Source organism: Mauremys mutica, chromosome 4, assembly GCF_020497125.1.
Source record: "Mauremys mutica isolate MM-2020 ecotype Southern chromosome 4, ASM2049712v1, whole genome shotgun sequence".
NCBI lineage: Eukaryota > Metazoa > Chordata > Testudines > Geoemydidae > Mauremys > Mauremys mutica.
This window is the reverse complement of record NC_059075.1, coordinates 131,797,673-131,823,102: the sequence shown is the minus strand read 5'-3', so window position 1 is coordinate 131,823,102 and position 25,430 is coordinate 131,797,673. Positions and strand designations below refer to the sequence as shown.

General features: G+C 42.2%; 1 protein-coding gene across 3 annotated transcripts; it reads left to right on the top strand.

Annotated features, from left to right (window-relative positions):
- Nucleotides 1-461: 461 nt before the first annotated feature.
- STK38 (serine/threonine kinase 38) lies at nt 462-25,071 on the top strand. Of its 3 annotated transcripts, none has more exons than XM_045012723.1 (14): nt 462-730; nt 4,286-4,418; nt 6,493-6,544; nt 6,701-6,823; nt 7,550-7,633; nt 9,984-10,107; nt 11,741-11,895; nt 13,154-13,256; nt 15,116-15,177; nt 16,129-16,246; nt 16,557-16,680; nt 20,067-20,162; nt 20,508-20,602; nt 21,478-25,071. In XM_045012723.1, the coding sequence occupies exons 2-14, from the start codon at nt 4,288-4,290 to the stop codon at nt 21,606-21,608; spliced, it is 1,398 nt and encodes a 465-aa protein (XP_044868658.1). In that variant the 5' UTR covers nt 462-730; nt 4,286-4,287; the 3' UTR covers nt 21,609-25,071. The 3 variants fall into 3 exon arrangements, with proteins under 3 accessions (XP_044868658.1, XP_044868657.1, XP_044868656.1); XM_045012722.1 differs by having other exon boundaries at nt 4,283-4,418; XM_045012721.1 differs by lacking the exon at nt 462-730 and adding an exon at nt 3,631-3,715 and having other exon boundaries at nt 4,283-4,418.
- Nucleotides 25,072-25,430: the final 359 nt, after the last annotated feature.

Here is a 25,430-nt window from a genome sequence, read left to right as displayed (position 1 = left end):
TTTTTAGATCCATTTTACAGATGGGGAAAATGAGGCTCACACTGGTTAAGTTGCCCATGCAGTACATCAATGGTTGAGCAAGGAACACACCAAGTCTTGACTCTTTATTTTGTAACAAAATCTCATGAATTTTAGGCCAGTCTCATGATTTTGGGGGAGGGGCTGACTCAGGACTTTTTGCCCACTTGGCATGATCAGTGCTGTCATCTTGCCCTGTCAAACGTCATCAAGTAGCTGGCACTAACACCATTACAGACTTTTTATCCATGCACCGACCGACCCCGCCAGCTGCAGCCACCTGTAATCTCTGCAGCTGTGCGGGGCGGAGTCAGACGCCTGAGCAATAAGCGCAAAGGCAGGAAAGGCATGCGCATGCGCACAGCGTAGTCACCCTTCCCCGGCTGCAAACGCGCCTCTGGAGGAAAAAGGAATTTGCGCATGCGCCCTTCCCCTCAGCAGCCCCGCCTCTCTCGGGGTGAGGACTAGGCGCTGAGGGGCGGCGGCGCGTGCGCAACGTCGTCGAGGTCTCAGAGGGGAGCTTGCTTGTCTTGTCCCGTCCGAGGCGCCGTCCGTTCCGTGAGTGGCGGTGCGAAGAGCGCTGGGGGGGGCCGTGATAGCGACGCACCCCGATCCCTTCCCCCCCTCCCCCAGTGAGGAGCGAGTCTCCGGCTCTGAGGAGGGGCTGGGACCGCGCCCCCATCTCCTCCCACCCGCCCCGCAGGGGGCTCTGGTAAGTGACTCCCCCGGACCCCCCCCCTCAGGGAACCGCAACCCCTGGTTTTGCCCCCTCCCCTCGGGGGGAGCTGCCTCCTGCCCCCCACCCAGTCTGCCCCCTTCTCCTCAGGCTGCTGCTGCACCCTCTCTCCCGGCCTGTGCCCCCCGTCTCCCCTTCAGCTCCTGCCCCCCCCCGGGGTTCCCGTCCCCCCAGCGCCCGGGCTCGCGGGCAGCTGGAGGCAGCGTTGGCTGCACCTGGCCCACGCGCCCGTGCGGGCTCAGCCCCTCGTTCCCGTGGCAGACAAGCCTGCAGCTGCCCCAGCAGCCGGGGGGAGAGGGGCCTGCTGGCCTCCATGCGAACAGGGCATCTCGGGGGGCAGCTGCCTAAACTGGCCCGGGCTGAGCTCCCAGGGCAGGGGTAAAGCGCATCGCGGCGAGGGGCGGTTGCTCTGCTGCTTTATTTGCTAAAAGTTGGGCTGGCTCCTTTTACTGTCACTCCATCGAGTTCCTCTTGGCTCCTGCTGCCATCGATTCACGCTTTGGTTGGCACTGCCAGCAGAGGACCAAATAGGCCCCAAAGACTTCATTCTCCTCTGGCTCCCCGAGGTGGTCCTTGCAAGTGCAGGTTGAGCCATGTTGGTGGCGGGAGCCTGCACTGGCTCTGTCCGTGTTATATAGATAAATAGAGGCAGGCGTGCTCTCTCTCCCTTTTATCAAACTTCACACAAGCATAATTGCATTGGAGTGAGGTACAGTTGTCTTTCTTTGTCCCCCTCCCTTTATCTGCCACCCAACACCAGCTTGTCACTTGATGGTTTTCTGCTCTCTGGGAAATAGGAACTAGTAGCATAATCAATGTGAATGATGCAAATGTGCTTACAGTACACAGATACCTGATCTGCAGGCTCTTGAAGTGCTGTGTAAAGAGATAATCTGCCCTTTCTAATTCAGATAGTCACTTTGAGCGGTTTTTTTTTTAAAGAAACAACTTCATAAAAAATACAGCAAAAGTTCCTCAAGAGTCCCTAGATTGCCTGTGTTCTTTGAAGAAAGAGAAGATATCTAATAGGTCAAATAAAAATAGCTTATATTCTAAGTTCTTTGGGGCCTGCCATTTTTAGTTATCTAAAGGGCCATGCACACCTCAAGTGACAAATCTGAAACCTAAGGTTTCAGATTTGTCACTTCATTTTTTAAAATTAAAATGTATGGAGCCGTCACTGTAAATTTAATAAAAGTCAAGGTTTAGTGACTGGTCTGTGATTTTGTTTTTTAAATTAAAAATGCCCTGATAAATGAGGGAGCACCAACCACCTATTGCAGCACCCTTGGCCCTGGCATGGAAGCCCTAATCCTAGCCCAGTGAGGAGAGAGGAGGAGGCTGGAGAGAGAGCGCCTGCCCTGCACTTACCAGGGATACAGCGGTGGCTCCTGTGTCCCCCGGGGTTGGGCCAAGGTCCCTGTTCCAGGCCTTGTGACTTGGTGCATGGGGTCACAGCGCCACTTGCTCTGGTTTGGTCCTGCCTCCCCTTCCTTGTGATCTGGGGAGAGGCAGCAGGGCCAGATTTGAGTAAGTAGTGCTGCAACATGCCCAGAGTTGCGGGGAGCTGGGCTCAGCTCCACAGGAGCTGCTGCTGTGCAGGGCCGCCCAGAGGATTCCGGGGGCCCGGGGTCTTCGGCGGCGGGGGGGCCCTTCCGTTCCGGGACCCGCCGCCGAAGTGCCCTGAAGACCCGCGGCAGGGCCGCCCCCCGCCGCCGAATTACCGCCGAAGCGGGACCCGCCGCTGAAGTGCAGCCCGGTCTAAGGCGGTAATTCGGCGGAGGGGGGCCCCCGCCGCGGGTCTTCGGGGCACTTCGGCGGCGGGTCCCGGAAGGGAAGGGCCCCCCGCCGCCGAATTACCGCCGAAGACCGAGCTGAACTCAGCGGCGGGTCCCACTCCGTCTTCGCCGGTAATTCGCCAGCGGGGGGGTCCTTCCGCCCCGGAGCGGAAGGACCCCCCGCCAGCGAAGACTGGGAGCGAAGAAGCTCCTGCGCCCGGCCCCGCAAGAGTTTTCCGGGCCCCCCGGAGCGAGTGAGGGACCCCGCTCCAGGGGCCCCGAAAAACTCTGGTGGGGGCCCCTGTGGGGCTCGGGGCCTGGGGCAAATTGCCCCACTTGCCCCCCCCCTGGGCGGCCCTGCTGCTGTGGGTGTGTGTGTGAGATGGGCTCCATATCCAACTCCTCCCCCTGGGCCTTCCCTCTGCACCACCCCCCAGAACCCACCCCCATCGAGCCTCATGGGCAGATGCGGGAGGGATAGCTCAGTGGTTTGAGCATTGGCCTGCTAAACTCAGGGTTGTAAATTCAGTCCTTGAGGGGGCCACTTAGGGATCTAAGTGTAGATCTGGTCTACCTGGCAAAATCAGTACTTGGTCCTGCTAGTGAAGGGCGGGGGCTGGACTCAATGACCTTTCTGGGGGCCCTTCCAGTTTTATGAGATAGGTGTATATCTCTCTCTCTATATATTAAACAGAGAAGTCACAGTTTGCATGACTTTTTCTGCATCCTGCCAAACCTGCAGCCCTATAAATGAGAGAGTGTCTCTAAATGATACCTCTGTCTTTATCTCTGACTTCTAGGGATATGTTCCAGCCACAGGAATTTTGCTTTTTTGGGTTATATTGCCACTAGAAAACCTCAGTGGAAACACTGTCTTAAATTGTTCAAAGAGCTTGTACATTTTATATACATTATATTTTACTTGTTGTTTCTTACAATAAACAAGCCAGGGTGCATGGATCTTGACTGAATTTGAGCCATAACATGGCGCTTTTGTGTCTGTCTTAAACTTTACTTTTAATTTAATTTAAGAGAGGTAATTATCTATCTGGATTTTGGCAGGCTTCTTTTGTGGAAACTTCTGCTACAGTGAGAGACCCTAATTGTAAAAGTAGTTAAAAATAGCAAATGTGTGTGTCTGTCTTCAACTACTCCACACATCCATTTAATATTTTGGCTCCTGGTAAGTTTTATAATAAGGGGCTCTGCATGTGACTGACAAATGTAGAAGTACCCTCTTTCTCAAAGTATAAAAGAAAAAGGAACCCCTGATGGGGTGTCTCAGGGTGGGTTTTTTAATTCCTAACATTTTTAGAAGATGAGGAGGATAGATTGGGTGAAATACAAAACATTTTCAATACTGCCTAAAATGTGGTTTTTGAGGCATAATATTTGTCAAGTTTCCTTCCCTCTTTTTGAATGCTGTTCAAAAACAGGAAGCCTGACTTGTACCTTTTATTTTGTAACCCTCTTCCCTACAGACTCTCTCATTAACTGATGGTGCCCAGTTTAGACAACTAGTCTATCATTTTTTTCTGTCTGATAACTTAGCTATTAAAACTATATTAAAATATTATAAATATTACAAAATAAAATAAAATATAAAAATAAACTTCAGTCTTGATTCTTAATTCCAGCATCTGATGTAGTTGAGCATCAGTTAACTGGTCAGAATTATTGCTTCCATGTTGTATTGTCATTGGTAATGTCAAATGTATTTTTTCCCCTTTTCCCCCCCCCCCTTTTCTAGTAGCCATGGCAATGACGGGTCCAACACCCTGTTCATCCATGAGTAACCACACCAAGGAGCGAGTTACAATGACAAAAGTGACACTAGAAAACTTCTATAGCAATCTCATAGCACAACATGAAGAACGGGAAATGAGGTAAAAATCCCTGTTGGGAGATGGAAAGTGTCTGTGTAGAAGTGAAAGGAAACTAGTGGCATGATTGTTTAACTCAAGGTCCCATTTGAGCAGGTGCTATCTAGCAAATTATAACCCAGATTTAACTTACTTTAACGTTACCTTAGGCCTTGCTAGTAACAACCTTACTTATCTGAGCTTCTCAAATATGCTGACGAGTAAAAATGTTTAGCTAGAGGACATTATTATAAATTAAAAGAAAATATTTTTCTGATTCAGAATATCTGTTCTTAAATCCATTATTCCTTGCTGAGCAATTTAAAAAAAAGCCATGTTGTTGAGCCTGCTTTGATTAAATCAGTTGAAACATTTTCTTTTCAAACTTAAAAATAGAGTCCAATAGACACATTGGCAAGATTTAATATATCTAAGTGGAAACCAATTGTATAGTTAGCTTAGATTCATTTAAGGAGTAAAGCAAGAGGCCAGTCTCTACAAATATTTACTCTTTCAACTGTTGCTCCTTTTGATTTTTATTCCCTTTTAACATTTCTTGTAGTTTTATGAAGTCATGTGGTTTCAGCTTCATTTTGTGTTACAGTTTATGGTGCAGCCATCTGATAAGGGGAAATTCACTTGTTCAAAGGCGCCAAGCAACTGCTGTAAAGACTGTAATTTAACATTAACTTGACTAACTCATACGTAGGAGGAGGTCTAATAGGCTTCGATGGATGATATAATAAATTCCTTAAATATCCTTGGAAACCTTTATTTTCTCTTTTTGGACCAGATTCTCTGAGGTGCTGAGCACCCTAAACTCCCATCGAATTCAGTGTGGTGAACATGTCACAAGAATAGGCCTTATAACCAGAATTTTCAGAAAGGCTTCCTTCCCTTATCTGTAAACGCTTAATGTTTGGAGAAAAGTTCAACATTGCTTGGTCCTGCTGTGCTACTGCTGCGGCAATTCACATTTGGTATTTGAGTGGGGTGTTAGAGAGAGATGGTGAGCAAATTGTACTTCCTAGGTGCCTAAATAAGGGGACAGCAATTTCAGTATAAATGATACAGAGATGTTGGGCTACAATGTTATCATACCCCAGCAGTTGCTTAGTGGCAACTGGAGGCTGGAAAAGGATCTTGCAAAGAATGACTTGCATATTGAACAGGAATTCTTCAGTGCATTTGTATAATATGATGCCGAAAAGGTCATCGGGAAGCTCAGAACATCATGAATGTAAAAGCAGCAAAGAATCCTGTGGCACCTTATAGACTAATAGATGTTTTGCACCATGAGCTTTCGTGGGTATTCACCCATGAAAGCTCATGCTGCAAAACGTCTGTTAGTCTATAAGGTGCCACAGGATTCTTTGCTGCTTTTACAGATCCAGACTAACACGGCTACCCCTCTGATACTTGACATCATTAAAGTAGGAATTTTTCCTGCAGTGGCCAAAGCTAAATCTTAACAACAAAAATAGATTACATTCCTTGACCAAAAAGGGAAAAAAAGTGGAATTAAGGTTGTAAATGTATAAATATTTTAAGCGAGAAAACCATTAATATCAGTGTAGGTACAAATATGGCCCCCCATCTCCAGGGTAGCTGAGCATCTCACAGACATTAATGAATTTATCCTTTCAACACCTCTAGGTAGGTGGGGAATTGTGTTACCCATTTTACAGAAGGGGAACTTACAGTGACTTGTCTGGTGTCACACAGGAAGCTAGTGGCAGAGCCAGGAATTGAACTCAGATTTCCTGAGTCCCAGTCCAGGTGTAGCCCCCAGACTATCCTTGCATAAAATAAGGCATTTGAAACTTCAGGCAGACTGGTTTAGATGAGCCGAGTTATAGAGGCAAAGTGGTAAAGTTGGACTTCTATTGGAAAGGTAGGCTTGAGCTTAACTCTGGAGAGACCAGCATCTTTCCATAACTCTAATTCTTCACACTTCCATATTGAATCCAAATTCCTAGTCCTCTGACTCCTAGTTCTAGACAACATTCCCCCAGGTGTTGAAAGTATGTATGCTTTTTATAGGATTTTCTGGAGAACTAAACATGAATGTGTTTTCATTGCTTTTTCTGCCCTCCAGACAGAAGAAGCTAGAAAAAGTGATGGAAGAGGAAGGTTTAAAAGATGAAGAGGTAATGAACACAAAACAAGTCCTTTTGGTTAGATAATATAAGTAACCCATAGTCATACCTTTAGTGACCTCTCTAATTGGTTCAGTATGATCCAGATGGGAACTTCATTATGGAATCTCATAAACTATATGGCTTTCTTTTTAAAACAAATGCTAGAAGAGACTCAGGAGGTCCGCACATGCCCGAAAGGAAACAGAGTTTCTTCGGTTAAAGAGAACAAGACTTGGTTTGGAAGATTTTGAGTCCTTAAAAGTAATAGGCAGAGGAGCATTTGGAGAGGTAAGAACAGAACAACTGATTACTGAATAAAACTGTAGTAGCATTATAGGGACTGGAATGCTTTGAAAAGACTTTAAAAGATCAGAAGAGTACAATTTGAAGACAAATGATACAATAATCACTGCTGAATGTTTGTTTAAAGTTTGACATTCAAATGCATCTGACTTTGTCTAGTCAGTGCTAGTTTGTATTAAACAAACAAAACCCCACATCTTTAAAAGGACCAAAATGCTGGTGAAATGGTCTTGGTTGGCAACCTTGGAAAGCCCCTCTATTCGTAGAACAGATATAACAGCAGTGGTGTAGGTGTGATGGTGCTATGCCAGTGGGCCTCCATCCTGACCCTGTAGTAATGGTTTTTGGGATGCAGTGATAGCAGAAACTGCACACCAAAGGGCCTCTTATAATGGGTTTTCATGACATAGAAACTTGTCCACTAAACTGAGTTTCGTCCATCCAACTCATTTCATGTCATGGATTGCCAAATGCTATCAAATGGTATCTTTGTTCTGGTGTTTGGTGTCCTAGAGGAAGCAGGCTCTGTATCCTATTACCATATCATAAGCCAGCTAGTGCTCTTTGTCCTTATAATCCAATTCTGTTTTGCAAAATAGAAGTGAAATGTTTGGTTTTAGGGTATGATACCCAGAATACTGTAAAAGAAAACTGGAAAAGTTGGGGTGATAAGGATGTATTTCTGACTCCATATTTTTGCAAAACTTGAAGGTGCGGCTTGTCCAGAAGAAGGACACAGGGCATGTATATGCGATGAAAATACTACGCAAAGCTGACATGCTTGAAAAAGAGCAGGTGATTAATAGTAATTTCAAATAGCAATTCTAGTAGCTCTGCCTCTTTTTAAAATAGTTTTTTCTGCTCCATTGCAAACTCAGATTCCTGGGGGACAAAAGTGGGTCTATATTTAAAAAAGCAAAACACTGCAACATATGGTTTAGATTTTGCTAGCTAAAAACTGCTAGGGGTGGGTGGATAGATGGATTTATATATTTATTTATTGAGACTTTCCAACCTGCTTTGGATTTGGATACTCAGTTTTCCCTAAACCACTTTGAACATTTCCGCCTTATTGTAACTCTTTCTGGAAGAAATGTGGTTTCTTTTGAGTCTAACTTTTATGTGGTCATGAGGAAAAATATAGCTTTCACTTGCTATATTTCTTTATCTATTTTTATCAGTGACTAGTTGTAAATATGTAATAACGTATTAATTCACATGTTCAAAACCACATTTTAAAAAATGTAATTGTCTCTGCAACCTTGGTCAATTTCTTGATGAAGGTTTCAGTTGCAATGGCTTTTTGCAGTATGGTCAGATACAGAGTGTGACTGAACATTCTGTTTCCATCTGAAAACATGGAGAAGCGAGGTGTAGGAAAACGGCAGTTTTCCTCTAAATGGCAATAGAGGAACACTTGTATTACAACTGATTATGTTCCTCTTTCTGCATTTTGTGATACTATGTTACCACTTGATACCAAAGATAGGTATGTAAACTTTCAATACAATCTTCAGAGCGCTGGCTTCCTGCAAGTCTGATTTCATCCTGATTTAGCATGTCTAATGGATTTAATTGTAAATATCAGTTGCTGGAGCTGCATGAATCCTTCAGACACATTCGCAGGACCTCCAAAGTAGTGGCACTTTTCATATTAATGCCAATCTCTGAATCACTGTATTACATCTTTGATAGCCCTCCTGGGAATATTACAGTCTGAACCAACCAATCCTTCTTTGGCACTGGAGTTCATCTAGGAAGCAATGTTTTTGTAGGCAGTAATTCCTGAATTGTCTTTTAAAGGTATTAGTTTAAAAAATAGCATTGCACTCTTGACCTTTCTGTCTTTACATAGCAATTTTGAAAGTCAGTGCTTGGTGTGTGGGCCTGCACTGATGTGTTTTGAGACCTGGGTTTGACTCCCAATCTCGGTCATGAAATATCCATATCTCATCTGCTAGATGTTAACTGTTCTGAACTGTAGTTTGTACCCTTTGCATGTTTTAGTTAGTGCTGTAATATAGTAGATATTATAACCCAAATAGTAAGTAGTTTATCTTTGTATGATAAGCGCCTCAAATCAAATGTGTATTTTCATCATATCTATAATTCAATCAATGTTCTCTTTTCCATGTGAAGGTTAAGGAAGTAACAATATTAGACGTTGAAGTGCTCTGTTTGTCTACAGTCCAGATATAAAGCAGGTAGCTGTAAGACAAGCTTCTCCATACTACCCTAGCCACAGCTGCACTTCTGACTTGGAAGGGATCCATTTTTTATAGGTATAGTAGGTGTATATATAAACGGTCATCTAGGCTAAAATGGGATTATTTTTCTCCATGAAAACTTGCTGAATAGTTTTATGCAGTGGGTTGAGTTACATGCTACGGTGTTAGACTGGTCTTTTGCTCAAATGGATGAGGACAAAGACATCTCTAGGACCTGATCTTGCAACCATTCACTACCAGCCATAGTGCTCACTACTGTCAATAGTCCTGCTGAGTGCATTTAATTGGACTAATCGTTGTAGCAAACACTACTTATGGTGGTGTTTCTAGGTTCAAGCCCTTCAATTGCCATTAAAACTAAGGTCATATTGTGAACCCTTTGCTTACATTGGTGAACAGTTACCTACGCAAACATTCCCTTTGCAGTTAGTAGATCTACTGATGTAACTGTAATTTTTTCAAAGATCCTCAAAACAAAAACGTGTCATACGGTTTACAGTTGAAACCTTTGAACAGAAAGGATCTTCAGATCTATGCACTGAAGGGTCAGATGGAGTCAGAATCCCAAGGAATTTATTCAGTGGGTACATTCCAAACAAAACATATGAAAGAATGGCAGTGATCTTTAGTAAAGTTTTCTGCCTGTTCATTCTCAGAAGCATATGTTATAAAGCTGTTGCAGTCTTCAAAGGTTATAATTGCCTAAAAACCTGTCGCACTATTTTAATACGTGAAAATATCCAGTGATGAAAGTATTGAAACGTGATGGCATTTCCATTCCTAATGTAGAGACTTGACAGTTGCATATTCAGTCTTTGAATCCCCTCAAAACAGTGTTTGAATTGTGTGTGAAGATAAATGCATCTAATAAAACATCATAAGCTTAATAATTAATCATATGCATATATATACCCTAGGTTGGCCATATTCGTGCAGAGCGGGACATTCTAGTGGAGGCAGACAGTTTGTGGGTTGTGAAAATGTTCTATAGTTTTCAAGATAAGTTAAATCTGTACCTTATCATGGAGTTCCTGCCTGGAGGTAATTACCTGAGATAAAAAGGTCACTTTCATTTTGTTCTGTGGCCGTCTTCTGGCTTCATAACAAATCTTGTCTGTCTTTGTTACTGGTATTTGTACATGTGTAATTGCTTTACAGTGTCGTGTTGGGTCTGATCCTGCAGGGAACTGAGCCATTCTTAATGCCTGGTGACTTCATTGGGGAATGAGGGTGCTTGGCACCTTGCAGGGTCAGGCCCATAGTTACCTGTCTGTGTCATCATGCTTAGGTACAAATGTTTGCAAACTTGACCTAGATGTTCTGTCAAGCCTTATCTTCACAGTCTGACACCTGTCTTCTTAGAACCATAACCAGCTTTCAGTTTTCTAACTCTTTTCTTGTAGTTGGTTTGCACCAGAAATAACCTCTTTATTGTCTGCAAAGAAGAGCTTTAAAGATTAACTCTTTAGTGCTGAAACTACTATAGTATACTAACAAGAAGAATATTATACTGAAATCTTGCTGGGTTATACTGAAAACATGATGTGACTATTGAAACCAAATGATTGACTTCAGACCTGATGTGCAATAATGCAGTCTGTTCTTGTTAAATGTGTTTCTGGCTGCAGAATTGTTATCTGAGGTCCAGATCTTGTGTGGTTGTCCATAACTAACTTTGGTTTGAGAGACACTTCTAGCAGACAATTCACCCTTTTTTTTTTTTTTTGCTAATTAGATGTTTTATAACTGAGACAGAAACGCTCAGATAGACTGGCACAAAATCAAATGTAGTAGAGGCTTGCTAAATAACACACAATAGTTTACACGCTCACAAGACAATCTCTCTTCACTTCTCAGTGACAACTATATAACTGACTGTTGTAGTGAGGCTTTTTTATATCCATTACTTTATAACATTATTTGGTATGTTATCAAGTCTTTAATGAAAATTAAACTACAATTATAATGAACCAAAGCGCATTTGGCATATCCTTTTAAATTTCATCTACTCACTAGTTCACAGAATATGGTATTTCAGTGGGTCTCTTGGTGATTAGTACAAACTAGTTTGGGTCTACTGGATTTCTATAAAATTGGATGTCACAGGAATTTGTTGGTGGCAGGTACTGAATGTGGCTTTACATCACTAAACAACGTTAAGCTGACATTCTGTTAGCGCCAACCGATGGCCTGTGATCATTCTATTTGTGATGTCACCGAGAGAAGATATTGTCTGGAATCTAGGTTAATTTAAAAATCTAAGATAGCATATATCTTAAATTTACATATCTGTATTGTGCTAGTAACCTGAGGCCTCAATCAGGGTACAAACAAACCGGTAGCCATGGTCCCGGCCCCAAAGAACTGGCATTCTATTGAAGCTTTATTTTCATAATCTAATTGCTAAATTCTTTCAACTGAACAAACTAATGAGCACCAGCAGGCTTGACTGTAGCTGAGTGAAGAACTAATTACACTTCTGTATGCATTTCTTAGATGTTTGTGAATCCACAATGTATAAAATGTAATTGTTTCATTAAAACGGTGTCTAAATTCACTGATATGTAAAATGGATGTCTTATTTAATAGCTTTGGTGACATGTTACTAAGAGGCTAGGGCTTAATTATCAGTTTATATTTACTTCTGCTGTTTGTGGTGGCTGACTTTTTCTAGGTGATATGATGACACTGTTGATGAAAAAAGACACTCTAACAGAAGAAGAGACTCAGTTTTATATTGCGGAGACTGTGTTAGCCATTGACTCCATTCATCAGCTTGGTTTTATCCATCGGGATATCAAGCCAGATAACCTCCTCTTGGATAGTAAGGTACAAATATATTAACCGCTGTATGCAGTGTTGTTGTAGCCATGACGGTCCCAGGATATGAGAGAAACATCTCTCACCAACAGAAATTGGTCCAACAAAAGATACTACCATAACAACTGGGTGACATTTGGGTTAGCAGCAAATTCATTGGGTAACTTAGCATTCTGAATTCTATGATAGATGGCACTATCATTTAGTTATCCTCTGTAAGGGTAAGAAATTGAAGGTTATTTTCCATGGGCCTGATAGAAGTAAAGCTACATCAATCTAACCTTCAGCTGACTGTACCTTATTTACAGAGTGCTCTCTTGTGGCAGTTGTTTGAGCTGTTTTTGGTGGTTTTCAGTGCTGTTTAAAACCATCTTTTGGTTTCATTTCTTCCTCCTTAGTCTAAAACGTTTCCTTTGGGCCTGACATCTGCTTTGCGTGTGCTCACGAAATACTGAGTAGTGTGTTTACACCAAATGTGGAGATGTAGCTGATCCATTAGGCTTACAGTCTCATTAGCTCTTATCTCTTCTCAAAATCTTTCTCCAGACTGGTCAAGTTTACTTGTATGTATTTATAGTAGGTAGTATCCAGGAAGTTGGTGTGTTTCAATACCTTACTATTGCTAAGTAAAATTTTCTACTTGCCTTGTGTGGGAGAAATTTGCTGACAAGAAGAATTTACCTACTTCTGTTAATTCCAAAATATAATTAAGTGCTCTGATTGGAGAAGACCTCTACAGATTCATGCAAGTTTAGGATATAATATGCCATTTTTAGGCTCAAAAAAGAACTTCAAATTGAAAGTTGTTGCTGCCTTGCACTGTGGATAAGACAAATTCAAGCACTGGGCAGAGTAACACTTTTTAATTTGTGGAATATCCTGTATCTTATCGTGTCCATCCACTTTCTGACAGAGGATTAGACAGCACTCCTTCTGGAAGCTATTTGTTCTTACCTGGGGTGGTCATTGCCTCATCCCATTCAATATTCTCCCTCAAGGGACTATGGGGCTGATCCTGCAAGGGGAAGTGTCTTCAGCCCCCATTGAAGTAAACAGGTATTGGGAACATTACTGGAAATTGAATCACATCCACTTTGTGGCAGTGCAGAAAATTATCCCTAGGTTTGTTCAATATCTCATTCCAATTGTAGGCTAGAGCAAGATAATAAATATGCTTAGTGTTTTGTCATATGAAATAAATGGGTAAATAACTGTTCTTTGGTGGATTCTTGAATTTCTTCTGCGTTTTGGGTCTCTACATCTCTAGGGCCATGTGAAACTCTCAGATTTCGGTCTCTGCACTGGGCTGAAGAAGGCTCACCGAACGGAGTTCTACAGAAACTTGAACCACAGTCTTCCGAGTGATTTCAGTAAGTTCTCTGTCATCAGTACTAGCGCGTATATTCTCTCTTATGGGAACTGTGTTAGAAATTCCAAAGGTGACTGATTTCAACACAATGGTGGAAAGCTGCTGTTAGGGATCTAATGAATGATATATGTGGCACATTAGTCCCTATTAAACTGCAGGTTCCCTCCTGCACTTTCTGCACTGTGCACTTCCTTTCTTATTTTTGCTGCTTACCAAGATCTTTATGTAAATATAAGCGTTTCCCTTTCCAATAAGCTTGCTCCTTTCTTCAAGTCTCATATTATCCTTTCCTTGCTGTACTACACTATAGGCTCATTGCTTGTACTTTAGCAAGGACTGCTTGCAGATCACATGCTAGCAGCGCACATGACTAACATGGCAAACCCTGCCATAGCACATGTGGAGGCATGGATATAGTTTAACTCTTGGGAATGCACATCCCCAGAATCTAAATCTTTAAAATTTTCACAGGACGAGTGGGAATATGGCACCAGAACAATAGGAAATTGCAGACTCTCCTGAAGCTAGGTTCTTAGCAAGAAACAGAAAACTTTGTACTCTTCAGTTTCTAGTCAGTTTCCCTCTGCAGCAACACCAGTGTAAATGCTTCTGTGCTAGATCTTGGTATGACTCTGTGCTCTTCGTTCATATGTTACTTGAAAAAGAGGAGGCCAGTCACTTTCTCTTGGCTATTTCTCTGTGGTGAGGATGTGTGATTGGTAAAGAGGCTTTTGATATATTCACCCCAGTGCTTTTAAAAGAAACAGTTCCTCCTGATCAGAGGCTTTGAGATCCCAATTAACTAACTTTTATGATTAGTAGTCAGTGTCTTGGCCATCTCCAAATAGTTTCATTCAAATGATTGACACCACCATGAGTCCAGTTCCTGGTGAAAAGGAGTACACATTACAAAAACCACCAACACTGTTAGTGCTAACTGACCCTTTATTGGCAGTCTGTCTTTGGCCTCTCTGAGCTGTAGAGACAGAACACCCCTCTAGCCTTTACAGATGGTCTCTTCAAATCAAGTTTGAGGCATGATAGGAGGTCAGTGTGGGGAAGCTGGCACTACTGCTGCTTCTACTTTACCTGCTCCGTGGATAGAGAGGACATCAGTTTCCAGGGCTCTAAATCTGAGAACTTCTCCACTGAACTGAATTTGCAGAGAAGAGATGGATACAAAATAAATGCTGATCTATATTATCCCTCCTGTTCCTGTATTGCACTGTAGCTTGAGCGCTTGCACTGTAAAATACCATAAACGTGACCATACCTGACATGTCTGTCATCGGAGATAAGGTTTTACTAAGCATTTAAGGCCCAAGTTCCCAATCTAGGCTTTTTACTAGTTGTGCCTATGCTATTTGACTGACTAAAAGACTCTCAAATGTCAATGTTTTTATTTTACCTTCAGCAAACAAAAGCATATACCATGTGCGAATAGATTTGTTTGGAACTTTACAGAGAGTAGAGGTTGGATTGTGATCTCTTTTACATCATTTTAAAGATGAGCTAATTCTATTGGATTCATTCCAGATTTAGATGGATGTAACTGAGATCAGAATCTAATCCTTTAAATGTAGCCATCTTGAAGTGAATATTTTGTTCCTGGAGTTATAAACTTCTGAAAACATGAACGTCTAATGGAAGTGCTAACAGAATTGTAACTAGTGCTCAGAATGCTGCAGTGTCTAGTGCTTGCAGACTGTCAGGTGGCAGGGTCTGGAAGCTGCTGATGAGCCAGGAGTAACTCTGCCCCTCTACGTATAACTTCAAGTGGGGCTATTTATCTTGGATAGAAAGTGGAAAAGAAAAGAGAAATGAGCAATCCTGATGCCTGTGTGTTCTGGTCCTCTTTAGCTTTCCAGAACATGAATTCCAAAAGGAAAGCAGAAACGTGGAAGAGAAACAGACGTCAGTTGGTAAGTGCAGTCCCTGTGTCTGTAGATGCTCATGGGTGAGCTCTGAGATGCAAGTGGGTTGGCTGTTTGATATTTAAAATGACCAGCATTTACGCTGTGGCACTTTTCAGAACTCTTAGAATACTTCTTTGAAGTACTGTGAAAGATTTGTGCAGTTGAGCTTTAAAAGAGAAATAACCCATTTGTCCATCTCTAAAATTCTGGTGACTTTTACGCTGAAGCTAGAGAACCAGCATGGCTTGATGCTTTTTCTGGTGCAATTATGGCTAAAACTAGCCAAGTTCTTAGCTACTTCCAATGTAACATTGCCTCTGGGGAGACTTCTAGCCCATAACCAGACTGTGATGCCTTAAGAGAAATGGACAAAGCAGATGCAGGTGCATAGTGGTGATTTTACTGGGCAGATTTCATAAACAATAACATCTGCCAAAGTCTATCTGGATCTGGCAGAGAAACTCAATGATTAGATTTGCATCGATCGCATTTTACTTGGCAGTGTTAATGCTAGAGATGAACGTGAGCCAAGTCTCCAGTGTGAATCAGGGCTATGCTACAATTTGTATTGCAGTTGTTGGTCGCTGTCTAGCCTTGTTGTGTCCTTAGGGGATGGAGGAACATCTTCCTACAAAGACTTCTAAACAGTATTATTTATCTCTTTCTTAATCTCACTTCAAATGTTTCTAAAAGTCTATCTTCTCTAAAAATAGAGCTGCAGCTTAAATAGGTTTTATTCCCTTCCCCTACAATGGTGTTTTTTCACTGCTGTCACTTTAATGGTATCTTGATAGCATGTGGGATCTTATTTTAAAGAAAACAAAATTATCTTTTGGTTTGAATAAGTTGTCTGTGAGGGTTCTGTTCAAGCCCTCTGGTCCTGCGAAGATTTCTCAGTCACTTGTCAGTCAGACGGGATCTCTCTCAAAATGTGTAACTGAAGCCATTCAATTTCAGGCCTTTTCCACTGTGGGAACTCCAGATTACATCGCTCCTGAAGTCTTCATGCAGACGGGTTACAACAAGCTTTGTGATTGGTGGTCACTTGGGGTCATCATGTATGAGATGTTAATTGGTAAGAAACGAGCAATGCACAAACCTAGAATGTATGTTAAATTCGTATTACATAATAGCAGAGTCAAGGTTCACTTTTTCATGGCTTTGTTTACCTTTGTTGGCACCTTCACACTTAGTGCCCATTTTCACGTTAAGCAATTTTCTCCAGTTTGCTGTTCACCTGCATTTTTTTTTTTAAACTTCTGTCTTGTAACCCAAATGGAGTTATTGCTGTTTTGTTCCCGAGTGGCTTCAAATTAGTTCAATTTAAGCTTCTGCAATGAAGTAGAGAGTAATTTGTGACTACCGGCGTGTATTTACTCTTTCAGGTTATCCCCCTTTCTGTTCTGAGACCCCTCAAGAAACCTATAAGAAAGTGATGAACTGGAAAGAGACTCTGACCTTCCCCCCGGAAGTTCCAATCTCTGAGAAAGCAAAGGATCTTATTCTAAGGTACCAGTCAGTCAATTGCTGCAGCTGACCAAGCTTGTCGTGTGGGGCTACTTGTTTCATGTCATGAATTTTCTCATCCTACGAACTGTATGAAACACCTCTCTTACAACTTGCCTAATGAGACAGGTGGTGCTTCAAAGTTTAAGGTGATACATTTGTCACACTTATGTATTGACTAGGAAGATCGCTAATCAAATATCTTCCCATCAAATTCATGGTGGTTCACTGTCATTTAAATTGGGAGCCCTTAAAGAGCTGCGTTAATGGGGGTTCTTGTAAAATCTTATGTTTGGGAACACCTCATTTCATAGCATTTTTGCCTCCTACATGTCTTTGTCCCCCATTTCCTGTGCCTCTGAATTCTTCAGAAATTGAATCTCCACTTAAAGGAAACACAGAATGAGAATGTTGAGTTGTGTTAACTGGCTGTGTGGACCCTTTCTGTTTATATTGGCAAAGGATGTCCTTGAAATAGGCTTACGCTTGTCAGGACAGCAGGTTGGAATTGCTGGCTTTCCATCTGATGGATTTGAAACGCATCTCATGAGTGGTCTAAATTCCTTTTGGAATTGAATAGTTTATCCAAACAAACTCCTATCTGAAATAAGGTTTACCCACTTCGCTTCCACATAACAGCCTTAAGGCAGATATGTATTAACTCCCCATCAGCCTTTATGCTTTCCACAAGAAGCAATCACCAACCCAGAAACATTTCATCTGTCTCAACCAAGGCAAACATACACACTAAAACTCAGACTGAGTTCAGGGAATAAATTCCCTACAAACCTCCTTGGAAGTGGCTCAAAATGTTTTCCAGACTCACCGTTGTAACACAGCAGGCAAGTAAGTGTGTCTGACACCGTTTGTGTGTAGAGTTTGATTTATAAACACATTCCGTGCTGGGCTTGGGAAAGAGAATATGCAATCATTTTGCTCTTTAGTCTTAACTATAAAAACCTATCAGAAACATTATGTACAATCTGGTCTCAATACAGAAGTATGTATTTCCTAGTGAAATATACATGCTTTGTGTGTACTGTTGCCCTCTGCTGGTCGCAGATGAAAGGGCATATTATTCTTGAATGTAAATTCCCTATATTCTATCACAGCCTTAGTATTCCTTAGCATAGTGTGTGTGTTAGGGTACGTCTACACTACGGGACTATTCCGAATTTGCATAAACCGGTTTTGTAAAACAGATTTTATAAAATCGATTGCGCGCGGCCACACTAAGCACATTAATTCGGTGGTGTGCGTCCGCGGTCCGAGGCTAGCGTTGGCTTCTGGAGCGTTGCACTGTGGGTAGCTATTCCCTAGCTATCCCATAGTTCCCGCAGCCTCCCCCGCCCCTTGGAACTTCCGGGTTGAGATCCCAGTGCCTGATGGGGCAAAAATCATTGTCGCGGGTGGTTCTGGGTAAATGTCGTTAGTCACTCCTTCCTCTGGGAAAGCAACGGCAGACAAGCATTTCGCGCCTTTTCCCCCTGGATTGCCCTGGCAGATGCCATAGCATGGCAATCATGGAGCTTGTTTTGCCTTTTGTGACTCTCACCGTATGTGTACTAGATGCCGCTCACAGAGGCGATTCAGCGGCGCTACACAGAAGCATGCTTTTGCTTTTGCATGACAGCAGAGATGGTTACTAGCCATATTGCACCATCCAACCCTTCCATAAATTGGAACTAAGATGATCATGACTACCAGTCCTTTTGTACCATTTGCTGCTGTCATAAGTGCCCCTGGCTGCTCTTAGCCAGGGGCGCAAAAGCCAAAATTGGGAATGACTCCCTGAGTCAATCCCTCCTTTTTGGTATCTAAAAATAGAATCAGTCCTGCCTAGAATATAGGCAAGTGTACTAGATAACCACTGTATCATAGAACCAGAGAGCACAGCTGCTCTGTGTCAGATCCTGCAGAAATTATGATCTGTATGCTATTCACAAGGGGTGCTCCTGTAACAACCCCACCTGTTGATTCCGTTCTTCCCCTAGCCTTTCTGGGCTACCGTAGCATTGTCCCCCCACTTGTGTGATGAAGTAATAAAGAATGCAGGAATAAGACATGGTGACTTGTTAGTGAGAAATGAGTGGAAGGCAGCCTCCAGCTGCTATGATAGTCCAGACAGGACATTAAGCAGTGTGTAGGAGAGAAGCCCAGCATCCCTCTGCTAGTCCAGGGGCAACTGAATCTTTTCTTTACACATGAAGGGTGGGGGCTGATGGAGCTCAGCCCCCTGTTGCTATGATGACGATGGTTACCAGCCATATTGCACCATCCACCAGAAAAAATTAGGGCCAGGCGCCCTTGATCGACCTGACGGATGCTAGTCAGCATGGTTACTGCCCCATGTGCCAATAGGCTGATGACGAGGACGGTTACCAGTCCTTTTGTACCATCAGCCACCCATGGCAGGGGGGGAGTGAGGATGTTGGTGTTGACGGCTGCAGCATCGTGTCTATCTGCAGCATTCAGTAAAGATAGGGTGACATGTAAAAGAGTCAGAGGATTGTTTTCCCTTTCGCTTCTGGGGGTGGGTGGGGGGGTGAGTAGATTGCCAAGCTATGCCCTGACCCACCGCGGACACTGTGTTTGACCCTAGAAGCATTTGGAGCTCAGCCAAGAATGCAAATACTTTTCGGAGGCTGCAGGAACTGTGGGATAGCTTCAGTCCTCCAGTCCATGAGCGTCCATTTGATTCTTTGGCTTTCCGTTACGCTTGTCACGCTGCAGTGCGCCGAGTCCCTGCTATGGCGTCTGTCTGGAGATTTTTAAAAAAGGATTCTGAATTTCATCTTCTGTAACGGAGCGCTGATAGAACGGATTTGCCTGCCCTTACAGCGATCACATCCGCATGGTCCGTGCTGGAGCTCTTTTTTTATTTTGATTTCGGACTGCATCGCCACCCGTGCTGATCGGAGCTCCACGCTGGGCAAACAGGAAATATTCAAAAGTTCGCGGGGCTTTTCCTGTCTACCTGACCACTGCATCCGAGTTCAGATTGCGGTCCAGAGCGGTCACTGGTGCACTGTGGGATAGCTCCCGGAGGCCAATACCGTCGATCAGCGTCCACACTAACCCTAATCCGATATGTTAATACCGATATTAGCGTTACTCCTCTCGTTAGGGAGGAGTACAGAAGCCGGTTTAAAGAGCCATTAAAATCGATATAAGGTGGCTCCTAGTGTGGACGGTTGTGGCGTTAAATCGGTTTTACGCTCCTAAAACCAGTTTAAACGCCTAGTGTAGACCAGGCTTTACTTTTAAAGTAAGAGCTCTTATCATTATCCTTCAGTTACAATTTCTTATATGTAAATACTAGCTTCAGTTTAAAATGACTCACTGTCTCTAAATATAACGCTTCACTATTTTCATGCTTCCTTTCACAGATTTTGCTGTGAATGGGAGCACAGAATTGGTGCACCTGGTGTCGAAGAAATCAAGGGTAACCCCTTCTTTGAAGGGGTTGACTGGGAGCATATCAGGTAGGACATTGCCAGACACTTCAGCATCCTTCCAGAAAGCTAGTCCTTGTTTAATTTTCCAGTCCAGTGGTCTAATTACACTAGACTGTTAGGTTTGTCGGAAGTGCTGCTACACTAAAAACTTGCCTGTGATGGTAAAATGAGCAGCTCTGACTTGAATATTCAGGGAACCAGGCCTGTGCTATAACCAGGCCTGCATGGCTGTGATGAAGTGCAGATCCTGATTCGAACTTCTCTGAGGTTCAAGCATATCCAGGTCAAGGCTTTTGTTTTGAGTCCCTATAGAAATGGAATGTATTCATTGCTTGCCTTAAAACCTAATATTGAGAATGTTGCTCTTGGCAGAGAGAGACCTGCTGCAATATCAATAGAAATTAAAAGCATTGATGACACCTCAAACTTTGACGAATTTCCAGAATCGGATATCCTTAAACCAACAGGTAAATATCTCCCCTTCTTGTCACTATTTTACATATAATGATAATGCAGAGTTTACTTTACCAGGAATCCTACAAGTCTGTCTGGATAGCAAGTTCGGGATAAGAATCCTTAATCATCTAATACTTAGGGGGAATTCTGAATGGTAAATTTTACAAACTGTGATTCCAATTCTGCAAGTCCTTCATGCACGGAACTTCTGTTGACATCGCAGGGCAGCAAGGGACTCTGTATTTTGCTGCAATATCTAGATGTAAGGAGATTTGAGGGCAGTTTCAGATGTAAACCCACAAACTAAAGCTCCCTCCTTGTCGTCCTCACTCGACTAGTGTAATACGTTCGGTGGTAGCATTAAAGCCAAAAATCCCTCATGGAAGTCCCATTGATAGCCTTACCTGAGTTTTTCATATAAATGTGTTTATAAAGAAAATGTTCGTCTTTTATTGTACAAATAAGACCACGATGGTTCCTCCGGTGTTACGCATGACTGCCATGGAAATGTATAGTTGGATGTGACAGTGCTTCTCAAGGCACATTTGTGAGACTTAATATGTGTAATTTTATAACGTTCTCCAGTATCATGGCAAAAATGGGTCTGCTTTAATCAACAAATGGCTATTCCACCATGTGTTTTATAGTGACAGCTTTTATGTCAAAGCCTGTTTTGAGCATTCGATAGCATGTGGATTTTTTAACACACCATAGACTGTAACGACTCCCTTTTTTCTAGAACTGAAGAATAAAACTGGGAAACAGAATTTTCCCAACCAGAAGTTGTATAATTTCTTTAAAACTAAAAGACTGTGTCCAGTGTCCTGTATAATGAGTACAGTTTAATATCTGAAGACGCTAACACTTGTGTCACTTTGTCTTCCAGTAGCCACAAGTAACCATCCAGAGACTGACTACAAGAACAAAGACTGGGTCTTCATCAATTACACCTACAAACGATTTGAGGGGCTGACAGCCCGAGGGGCAATCCCATCCTATATGAAAGCAGGAAAGTAGTGAACTGTGACCTAAGACTATTTCTGAGCCTTGGATCTTGTTTCTCTGTACTGGGTTTATGCCCTTAAAACAACTTACCTGAGGGCTATGAACTCTTTGAAAAGTTTTTCAGGACACAATATATTACACACCATTGTTATTCACTTGGATTTGTTTCTTCCGCTCCATTGAAAACTTCCACGAAACTCTATCACCTCTGATGCAGGCAGATATTTTTTGCTGCTTCAGGAGCAAGCCTCTCTCTGTTTTCGCATTAAATTCCTTGCTAGACTGTTCAGTCCAGTAGAGGAGGAGGAGAGAGAAGAGCGTCTTTACTTTCTAACATCACAAAGCATATGGTATTTACAAAATATTTCACCAGTCCTGCAATGAGTGATCTACTCAGTCTGCCAGTTCTGCCAGCACTGTTTTCCTAATGGCTAAGAACTGTAGCGCACAGGAAATAAAGCAATAATTAAAGCTTGAGATAGACAAAACTGTCCAGTAAATTATCTAGTAGATGAACAAAACTTGTATTGCCTTAACTGTAGTTTGTAGTGCTATTTTTTTATAACTCAGAAGCCTCTTTAATAGCATTTTTCAGCTCAATCAGTAGCCTCAAGTTGTGGTGCACTTTACTTTTGGTACTAAGACAATGACCCTTAAGCCATTAAATATTTTTCTAAATTAAAAAATTGTGTAACACTTTGCTTTTTCTGAACAGTGACAGGCGAAAACAGGCCACTCATCCTGGTAGAACTTACTCCATGGAAGCTAACAGTTTCCAACTGTTGTATTGAAGAACCTCCATGCAAACAAATGGCTATTGTAGATTATTAGTAAACTAGCTAAGAACAGGAGTTGACCTAGAAAAGGAGTGGGTAGGGGTGGGGGCATAGGAAGGGGAGGGAGGGAAATCCATTTATCCTGATTGCTGATGGGCCTCCTATGTATAATAGGACGACAGGACATGGGGTTTTCTGTTCTCGTTGCTGCCATCTCTTGGCCGCTTGTAAAATCTGCCAGCCTTGATCGGTTTCCAAGATGATGATGCTAACTTGCTAGTGGCATGGGGTAGTGTCAAGCAGGAAGATATGGCAAAAAGTGTGAAATTCTGCCTAGGGCTCCTCTACAAACCCTTATTCACAGTGGCCTTCTCATCCTCTACTTAGTATTTCAAAGTTCCTCTCAGTCCCATGGCTAAGACATCTGTACCCAGAGTCTTCCAAGGGGGTCTGAAAATTCTGGTACATGGGTCCTGCCATGTCTCTCTTTGACTAATTATTGCCTAATGTAGTTTATGAAAGTGTATTCCTTTATAATCAGGATGCTCTCCATGAGAGCCCCAAAGTGCCTTCCCTTGCCTGAGCACCTCTCAGAGCTGGATCAAACTAATTTGGAGGATTCTTTCTCAGCTGAGCTCTTGATAATTCCTTTCCATGTGCAGGAACACCTTAGCTACAAAATAGGTGCAATCAGTGCATTCCTAGTGGCATGTGAAACAAACAGATCCACTCCCCCTTGTGGTGCTGGTCTTTAGTGTGTCACTAGATTTTAAATTAACGAGATTTTTAACAAGTGCATATCAGTTTGAACAGTTTAAATTCCTGCTACATTACATTTTTGGTGCTGAACACTAAAAATACCTAGCATCTAAAAACGACTGTTTTTTTTTAAAGCTAGATCAGTGTGTCAAGTTGACCTGGTGGCTATGGTTTGTATTTAGCCCTAGCTTTCTAGACTAACAAAGGGAAGAATCTGTGATTGTAATGTAATAATTTTTTTAATGGCTGCATTAGGGAATATTCCACTAAATGTCTTTTGGATTAAAGTGTCACAGAAGAAATGTTGAATGAAGGATTAATCTGAGTGCAATTAATCAGCACGAGGCTGATTAACATTGTGGGTGACAACTTGTTAATGTCCTCTCCCTAAATGCCGTAGCTATGAGACTGTCCAGAAACCCTGAATCTGTGGTGGTGTATTTCCGCGGAGTAGGAATTGGTTCAGTGCATTGCTATAACAGTTTAAATGCTAAATTCTGCCAATCCTAAATTCAAGGATAGTTTTTACTCTGATGATAGTGATCTTTTGGCCCATGGGATTATTCATAGGACTACTTAAGCAAAGTAAAATGGAAGATCAGGGTCTTTATTTGCTAGCCAGCAAAGCATCCTTTTATACTACTTATAGTTTTTTAAATCAAGGACTGATTACTACATTTTAGATGTGGTAAAATTGCTCTGTCACCCACATTTGAAAATGTTGCTTTATAAGTCATTGGAAAGTTTAGAGCTCTTGGGCATTTTTAACTATTAAATTGTTTTGCAATTCTTGCTTTCTTAAAATGTGAAGATCAAAACCCTTTTGAAGCTTTTACAGTTTCGGAGTAAAAGGTTTTGAAACAGCAGCTGCATTGTTAACCGTTTAATAAAAGGGACTGGTGTTTTTACAAATACCAAAGCACAAGGGAGAGAACTATACAATTATAGCTTGTAGGGGTTCGCTGTGAAAGTCTATGAGCAATACCTTGTTACGGAAATTTCTAGTGCACATGTGATTTCTGAATGACTTCTGACCCCACACTCAGATTGTCCAGTTGGGTGTTGTATATTATCGTCCTTGAGTTAAAAAGTGAAGATCTTCAAAGGCGCAAGTGGCTCTTAAGAACCTAACTTCTGTCAACTTTCAATGGGAATTAAGTGCCTTTGAAAATCTCCCCCTAAATGTGAAACCTGTCAGTCCTCCCTTCTAAGTGGCAATTTTTCCTTTACAACAGATGCGTCATAAGTCTGCCTTTTCCTACAGGTATTTTTATCAACACTAGAAAAACAGTACTGTGTAATATTTCCAGGATCCACACTTCACTGCTGTCAGAATAAGTTTTTTGTACTTTTTTTCTAGATATGCTAGCCAAACATTTTTATTAAGTTAACAAGTTACCAGCCTTGTGTATGTTCTCATTAGCTGATAAATGGAGGTAATTAGGAATGCCTTGTGCTTTTTTGTGTAAAGCTGCAAACAGATGAAGGTTGCAAGGAGTGGGTCTGGTTCTTTTCCAGCTAGACCTGCAGGAGAAACTAATTCCAATCTTAAACTTCCTAATGGATGTGACTGTAAGTTATGCTGCCAGTTCCTCTCTTCTTCTTCTTATGCCTAGCACAAAACCGCACTTAGGTGTCACTTACTATCACTGTGCCCTGACTCTGCCTTAAACTGTCAGTTGAAAAAGCGTTCTGTAAATACATGATGCTATTACTAAATTGCATTGTCCAATTTGGCAGACTTGTTCTGTCTGATGCTGGGGTCTCAGCACAGGGAAACCCAACTTATTTTTATGGAATGATCTTTATTTTCTGCTGAGCTGTGTAAATAAATCCTCTTCCATCAATGTAGTTTTGCTCCTGTGTTTTGTTTTTTACAAAGGGGAACGTCTCTTGCTGATATTTACACTTTTTTATATGTAAAATAGCAATTACTTTTGAGAGTAGGGTTCTTCACCTAGGCACATTGGCTTAGATATTGACTTTGGCATTTTGCCCCGTGGACTAGAACAACTTTGGATGGAAGTGTCTTGGGTTTTTTTTTTTTTTTTTTTAAATAGACTGAGGATTGTTCCTTAAGTGCATTCTACTTTTGTCCAAATGAATAAGATGTTGCAGGTGAAAGAAATATGGTCTCTTCTCATAGTCAAATGTTCTGAAAAAGAACATCCCTGTGTCTTTAGAGAGTGCCATAAATGTGAATTGCCCTGGATAGACAGACGGCAGCATCTGCTCTGTCGCTAAAGGCTGCAATCGTGTGATACATCACTGAGCTCAGTTTACTAACTTCATCTTGGCC